This window comes from Nematolebias whitei, chromosome 20 (genome assembly GCF_014905685.2).
Source record: "Nematolebias whitei isolate Nwh7 chromosome 20, NemWhi1, whole genome shotgun sequence".
Taxonomy (NCBI): Eukaryota; Metazoa; Chordata; class Actinopteri; order Cyprinodontiformes; family Rivulidae; genus Nematolebias; species Nematolebias whitei.
In genome coordinates, this window is record NC_056517.1 from 11,155,125 (window position 1) to 11,163,680 (window position 8,556).

Consider the following 8,556-nt stretch of genomic DNA (forward strand, 5'->3'; position numbering starts at 1 on the left):
TCCATCCATCCGTCCATCCGTCCGTCCATCCATCCATCCATCCATCCATCCATCCATCCATCCATCCATCCATCCATCTCCATCCGTCCGTCCATCCATCCATCCATCCATCTCCATCCATCCATCCATCCATCCATCCATCCGTCCATCCGTCCGTCCGTCCGTCCATCCATCCATCCATCCATCCATCCATCCATCCATCCATCCATCCATCTCCATCCGTCCGCCCGTCCATCCATCCATCCATCCATCCATGCAGCCAGCCAGCCAGCCATTAACTTTTACCCAATTATTCCTTTTCGGGTCACGGGGGTCACAGGTGCCCATATCCAGCAGTCACTGTGTGAGACACCCTGGACAGGTCTCCAGTCCATCACAGGGACACATAGAGAGAAATGAGACAATCATTCACTCTCTCACTCACACCTAGGGACAACTTAGAGTTACTAATCAGTCTATCCAATCTGGTCCTCTGGACATTCAAAAAAACAAAAAACAAAACAAAGCAAAAAAAAAAATGTAGAAACGTTTCGTCTCTCATCCGAGAGACTTCCTCAGTCTGAGGAGCTGTTTTCAGCTCAGTCTCTTAAATAGCACCTTCTGAGAGTGGATCAGCCAGTTTTGCTGCTGACAATCAAAACCAGCTGATCACATGGTCAAGAAGGACCATCAGCCTAACAATGGGTCATTAGCACACTGATGGCTGTTTACTGTTCACAGAGGGCTGAGTGATACTAGCAATCACAGCATTGTAAGAGGGGGACAGTTGAACCCGGAGGCCTCCACCCCTGTTTAATGATGGACGATTTCTTTTCACAAAGATGGCCTCCTTTACTCCTCTCTCAAACCATCGTTCCTCTCTGTCCAGGATGTGCACATCTTCATCCCTGAAAGAGTGACCGCTGGCCTGGAGATGAGTGTAGACCGCAGAGTCCTGGCCTGATGATGTTGATCTTCTGTGCTGGGCCATCCTTTTGGCCAGTGGCTGTTTAGTTTCCCCGATGTAAGACTGATCACAGCCCTCCTGACACTGAACAGCATACACAACATTACTCTGTTTGTGCCGGGGGACTGGATCTTTGGGATGAACCAGTCTTTGCCGTAATGTATTTTGGGGTTTAAAAGCCACTGGGACGTTATGTTTAGAAAATAAACGTCTCAGTTTCTCTGATACTCCCTCAACATACGGAATGACCACTGGTCTGGGTCTGGGTTCCTCCTTTTCACCTGATGGCTGACTGGAGTCCTGTTTGGGTTTCTTCTCTGCTTTCAGGAAGGCCCAGTTAGGATATCCACATTGCTCTAGAGCCTGTTTTGTGTAGGATTTCTCCTTCTGCCTGGCTCCTGAGCTAGTGGGGACGCTGTCTGCTCTGTGGTACAGAGTCCTGATGACTCCTAACTTGTGCTCCAAAGGGTGATGGGAGTCAAACTGCAAATACTGGTCTGTGTGGGTGGGTTTGCGGTACACCTCGGTTTGCAAAAGTCCTCTATCAGAGACTGAGACCTCACAGTCCAAGAAAGCCAACTTGTCATTTTTTACATCTTCTCGTGTGAACTTGATGTATTTATCCACAGAGTTGATGTGGTCAGTAAAATGTTGGACTTCCTGAGATTTAATTTTAACCCAGGTGTCGTCAACATACCTGAACCAATGACTTGGTGGTGTCCCTGAAAAGGACGTCAAGGCTCTCTTTTCTACCTCCTCCATGTACAGGTTGGCAACAATAGGAGAAACTGGAGACCCCATAGCACACCCATGTTTCTGCATATAATATTGCTCCCCATATGTGAAGTAGGTTGACTGTAGGCACAGTTTCAAGAGTTGACACAGTTGTTCTGTGGAAAGCGTGGTCCTGCTGCTCAGAGTGGTGTCTGATTTTAATCTTAAACTGACCACCTCTACTGCATCATCAACAGGAATGCACGTAAAGAGTGATGTGACATCAAAAGAGACCATTGTTTCATCAGTCTCCATGATGACATCCCTCACCTTGTCCACAAAGTCCATGGTGTTCTGTATGTGGTGTTCTGAGCTGCCAACTAAAGGGATGAGTACAGACGCCAGATATTTGGAAACATTGTAAGTGACAGAGTTAATCATACTAACAATTGGTCTTAAAGGTACACCTTGTTTGTGGATTTTAGGTCTACACTCATCTCCAGGCCAGCGGTCACTCTTTCAAGGATGAAGATGTTCACATCCTGGACAGAGAGGAACGATGGTTTGAGAGAGGAGTAAAGGAGGCCATCTTTGTGAAAAGAAATCGTTCATCATTAAACAGGGGTGGAGGCCTACGTGTTCAATTGTCCCCCTCTTACCATGCTGTGATTGCTAGTATCACTCAACCCCCTTTGAATAGTAAACAGCCATCAGTGTGCTAATGATCCATTGTTAGGCTGATGGTCCTTCTTGAGCATGTGATCAGCTGGTTTTGGTTGTCAGCAGCAAAACTGGTTGATCCACCCTGAGACGGTGCTATTTAAGAGACTGAGCTGAATACAGCTCCTCAGACTGAGGAAGTCTCTTGGATGAGAGACGAAACGTTTCTACATTTTTTTTTTTTGCTTTGTTTTGTTTTTTGTTTTTTTGAATGTCCAGAGGACCAGATTGAACTTTCTTGGATTTTTCTACCTGGATTATTGAGCATGCATCAGGATAATCAGTCTATCATGCATGTTTTTGGTCTGTGGGAGGAAACCCACACAGCACAGAGAGAACATGCAAACTCCACCCAGAAAGGTCCCTGGCTGGGATTTGACCCAGCGACCTTCTCACTGAGCAGCAACAGCTCTACCAACTGATCCACCGTGTCGCCCTCTACTTTAAAATGATTTATCCATGCATTTAAGGTCCAGAGCTGTAGAACAACAGTGATGTTAGATTGAAATCAAAATAAAAACATTAATTTGAATAGAATGGTAAGAAGTGTTTTTGAAAGGTCAGAATGTAAAGTCTGATGGATCAGGGGTGGGTCTGCTCTGACCTGCTGATCTTGTCCGTGCAGGACATGGTGATGAGCTGCTCCCCCTGCAGAACACCGTCCCACGTCTGGACGGGACCCCGGCAGCGCAGCGGCACCGTGCCTTCGCCCGCCTCGATCTTGGTCCGCAGGTGGCTCCGATGCTTCCTCACGAGGTGTCTGCTGCTGTGCACTGGAGGAACCACGGAAACAACTTTTACTGTCCAGTTGTCTTCCTGCTCGCGTCAGTTTATCACCAGTTTATTAATAATGATGATCCAGTGCACATCACAAGAGCTCCTGAAGAGGCGCTGCAGCCATTTAATAAACAATATGACCATTTTACATCTAAACACTACAGTACGTTGAGTTTACTCACAGCAGGAAGCTAAATATGCACACTTTATAAGCGTGGACTGTTGCTGGAAATACTTGAAGCAGCGGTGAAATCATTTAACGTATTTTTTGCCATATAGTCGCACCTTTTTGCATACATTTGCAGGTCCTGTGACTTATACAGCAAAGCAACTTATTTATGTTTCCCCAAATTTATAACCCAATTTTTGTCTGAGATCTGACGATTTCATTCATTCTGATATGGAAAATCATTTTCAGCCACTAGAGGGCCCTCGACCAATATGGCAAGCCAAGTGTCTCAGGTTAAAGTGGCTATTAAAGAGTCACTTGGCTTGCCATACAAAGCCACCTTCGTCTCGCTCTGGAACTCCTGGATCAAACATCAAATCAGCTGCATTTCACCGCACCGCCCAGCTGAAATGCAGCTGATTTGACCATTAAAATGCATTTATTAAGGAAAAATTCAAATGAGACACAACTTTACTATAATGTCGAGCAAACAAATAATTGTTTTTAAGTGTTAATCTTGTGAAATTCTTGTTCAAGTCCTCCCGTGCACGCTCCCGCAGCTGCCATTTGGCAGCCAATCGATTTTTGGCACAACACCGGCCCACATTTCCGGGTTGTCAGCGGTGACGCATAATAGATGTGACATATACAGTGAAACGACTTTTTATGAATTTTTCCACTTTATTAGACATTTTTGGACTGATGCGACTTATAGGGCGGTGTGACGTGTACGGCGGCAAGTACGGTAATTTTTATTTTCAAGAACAAACATCAGAACAATTATTATTTTATTTACGTTGTGGGTCAAAGAACAAATCTGTGGTGCAGGTAAGGCACAGAAACACGACTGACACTCGGACTGATGAAGTCTTTTGGATGAAAGATGAAACGTTCCAACAAAATGAACCCGTCCAGAGGACCTGACTGAACTTTGTTGGATTTTTACCTGGATTATTAAATTAACTTTGATGTAATGAACAATAATTTATTTGACATTTAGTTACATTTTATTTGGAGAAACAGTTGAATTCTGAGCAGCTTCATGAACCAGTAGTTTAAACTCAACTAAAACCAAAGTGTCCTAAAATACCTCAAAGATCACGCATCGCTTCAGGCAAACTCTCTTTAATAAGCCGTTACATGGCTGTCACTTTAACATTTTTATTTTTATTTTTAAACCTAAACAGCAGCAATCCATTTTGGCCTTGGTCTTACTTGAATTAACTGTCAGAATAAAACTATCTCTCAAATGCTGTTTGTTCAAACATCTATCTACAGCAGGTAAGATATTCACTGTTCATACCACAGAACATATTTCCTATCTTGCAGTGCTAATAAATAGTTTAATCAGGTTACATAAAAAAACAAAACATTATCAAATAGTTAAGACTTTATCTAAATTAATGCACATTTAAAACCCAAAATAATTCCTGCTCGTAGAGAATTAATTCTTCACTGATTAGATTGTTAATTATTGTTAACTACTGTTAATTATTTTAAAGTAATTACTTTCAAACTAGTTATTCTCTAAATTCTTATCCTTTATAATTTGTGTCATCAAGTTTTGCTGATTGTTGTTGATGATTGTATTTCTGATACATTTTTGTAATGAATTTTAAAAGTCAAATTCACTTTCCTCGTTATTCAGCATAAATATTGTGCTAACAACGATTAATTCAGCTTCAGCTGCTGAGTCTGACAATTCACATGTGAATTTATTTGTTGAGTGTCCATAAAATGTGTAAATTTGTTATTTGTAAATAAACTGAGCTGGTGCCACATTTATTCATGACTACAAATATAAATGGAGATAAACATGACCCGTATGACCTCACTCACATCTTCAAAGATCTGAACTGTCCCTTTAAAGGGAACATTGTAGCGATCACTACAGTGTAACAAAATAATTCTTATTTATTTGATGCGTTTTACCTGAACGTGCAAATAAATCATAGTTTCTGTCTTATAAACATATTTTATGGTTCTAAACTCTCTTCCTTCACCTGAACCGTTGTCATGATCTGACAGAAGCTAAAGTTAAGCCTCGGCTTCGAGCTCAGAGCTGTTTCAGAAGAGTCAGTCAAAGGTGCTCAGGAGTTTTATAATCTCTGTGAGCATGCTGCAGAACATTTCTGAGGTTTAACATCTTAAAAATGTCCCAGGATTTGCTGTTCTTCCTCCTCCTCTCCTGTTTTCTATAGTTTTCCTGTGCTCAGTCAAAATTACCGTACTTTCTGGACTATAAGCCACTACTTTTTTCTCCGACCTTGAACCCTGCAGCTTATACAATGCTGCGGCTGATTTATGGACTTTTTTTATTTTTATAGACTAACGAGCTTCATGATGCCAAAACATTAGCCTCGTCACACCTGGGCAGCACATGTTTCTCTTGGGGGGTGGGTCTTCATGACTCAGTGAGACTTCCTGTATAAATAAAGGTTAAAAAAAATCTGACCAATGAAATTATAGAACAAGTCCCAGTAGAAAAGGGTAGAGTGCCATCTCCAGGTCAGGGAGGAGGTCCTGCCCCAAGTGGAGGAGTTGAAGTACATGCATCTCGGGGTCTTGTTCACGAATGAGGGAAAAATGGAGCAGGAGATCGATAAGCGGATAGGTGCAGTGCCTGCAGTGAAGTGGACGCTGTACCGGTCTGTCGTGGTGAAGAGAGAGCTGAGTCAAAAGGCGAAGCTCTCAATTTACCATTCGAGCTATGTTCCTACCCTCATCTATGGTCATGAGCTTTGGGTTGTGACCAAAAGAACGAGATCTGAAATGAGTTTTTTCCACAGGGTGTCTGGACTCTCCCATAGGGTGAGAAGCTCGATCATCTGGGAGGGACTCAGAGTAGAGCTGCTGCTCCTCCACATTGAGAGAAGCCAGTTGAGGTGGCTTCGGCATCTGGTTAGGATGCCTCCTGGTGAGATGTTCCAGACATGTCCCACCGGGAGGAGACCCAGAGGAAGAACCAGGACACGCTGGAGGGACTATTGCCCCTTTTCTATTAGCAACTTTAGTACCGGTACAGCACGGTTTGGATTGGGTTGATACGGTACATTTTGTGTTTCCATTATGTTTCCCGTTCCAGTGGGTGGGATTCAAATTAACGTTACGCGCCTCACCAACAGGTGGCGGTGAGACGCTGAAACAGGTTTCAGCCTAAGTAGGGTAGTCTGGGCCTCACTACTTAGGCTGCTTCCCCTGCAACCCGACCCCAGATAAGCGGAAGAAAATGGATGGATGGATGGAAGGATAGATGGATGGATGGATGGATGGATGGATGGATGGATGAAAGTCACAGTGGACCAGTGAAACAGGGAGGGGGATGGGGGACTTGGATTAATCAGCAGTGTTACAGGAACTGTTCAGAAAACACATTTACTGTACATATTTGTGTATGTTACTGGTACATATTTAATTAAAAGTTTAAAAAATCTTTCTGTGTAAATATCTCATGTTACAACGTGGACACCTGCGACTTATAGACAAGCGCGGCTTATTTATGTACAATATATATATTATTTTTTTAATTTAGTGGGTGCGACTTATATTTGGGTGCACTCAATAGTCCAGCAATTACGGTATTTTGCTAAACTCAGAGAAGCTGACTAAAATGTTGAAAAGGAGGGAGAGATATTGTGAAATCTTACATTCTCTGGTAATTTCGTACGGCGAGTTGAGCCTCCCGTCTCCACAGGGAGACGTGCTGATGTACATGTGGAAATGAACGTCGTCCCTCAACCTGTAGCTGCTCTCTTTGTGGCGGACGAAGATCGACTCCTCCCAGTCCTCCATCCTTTTACTTCAGCAATGACAAAAAAGAAGACAGAAGCAACAACAAGGAGAGATTGATGAGAAAGGTAGCACCGTTCGTCACAGCACAGGAAATGGATTTCCACTTTTCTTTTCCACAGATGAGGCGAGACAGAGACAGAGACAGATGGACAGCGACAGTTTCTGACCACAGCCCATGCCAAACAGATTCCTGAGCAGCAGTCAGGTTCTCTGCATGTGGACTTTAGACTGATGGCATTTTATGGATCAACTCAAACAAACAATACGACAAAAATCCATAATTTTAACGCATTTTACAGCTTTACTAATACCAATTTAATAAAGAGCCCTGAAAAAGTTAGAGAAGTTGCTACAAGCTAGTATAGAAAATCACAAGCAACTAGCGGGAATAATACACAATAATGGATACTGGTACTATGTACTGGGTAAGTACTTAGTACTTCCTTGTACTTTGTATTTATTGGGAGCATACATGATATTTATCAGGTATATACCTAGTACTTCCTGGTAGTTACTGTGTACACACTTGATACTTACCGAGTACATGTTCCATCTAACATATGTTGAAGTGATCAGAGCAAACAGCACAGGCTTATTTAGTTTGAACTATTTGACATATTAATAATAAATAAACTGAATTGAATTAATGAATTAATTAGAGAGCTTGCTTCTCTACAGCAAAGTCAATCCAAAAAGTTGTGAATAAATACATGTAGCCCTCATGAAGGGTTTATAAAACTGTCTTCTTGTTCCTCGACATGGAGTTACAGGTGTTTCCTCGTAAAGGTCACATGTAAAGGCTAGATTCCTAGACAGTCTGGTTTGCCAGCTCTCATTAACAAGCGCAGCATACTGAAGGCTCAAGGTAATATTTCTAATGGTCCAAGACCTGGACCTGATGGTCACATGACAGGAACCAAAACTGATGGAGGCATTTTTGTGTAAGTTTGCTCTAATCCCTGGAAGGTCTCATATGGAAAAATCAGCCACGCTTATTGATTTATTTATTGATTTACTGATTGATTTATTGATAGTAGTCCCTTGCTACTTTGCAGTTCGTTTTTTGCTGACTCACTCTATCGCGGTTTTTCAAAGTATGGTTGAACATGACACAATTGGTTGATTTATGGATGAGCCGCACGATCGGCATGCAATTTTTATTTTAAATAAATTATTTTAAACTATTTAGCACCTGTGTGCAGCCCACAGCTGGGGAGAAGCTTCCTCCTGCAGTTGATCAGCTGATCTCTGTGCAGAGCAGAGAAGTGGGCGTGGCCAAGAGTGCAGCCGGCTGAAATCACGACATTCTGTGCTCTTTTAGAGCATTTAGAGTTTAGAAACATTGTTTAGATAATTGCAGGAGTGTGGGAAGGGTTTAAAACACCTTTATATATATATATATATATATATATATATATATATATATATATATATATAT

At 42.3% G+C, this 8,556-nt stretch overlaps 1 protein-coding gene across 1 annotated transcript in view; it reads right to left on the bottom strand.

The window, feature by feature from the left end:
- adarb2 (adenosine deaminase RNA specific B2 (inactive)) overlaps nt 1-8,556 on the bottom strand; it is a 150,143-nt gene that overhangs the window by 30,296 nt on the left and 111,291 nt on the right. Inside the window, 3 exon segments of the mRNA XM_037694423.1 lie at nt 2,985-3,153; nt 6,796-6,801; nt 6,974-7,128. Coding sequence (XP_037550351.1) covers nt 2,985-3,153; nt 6,796-6,801; nt 6,974-7,128 — 330 coding nt within the window.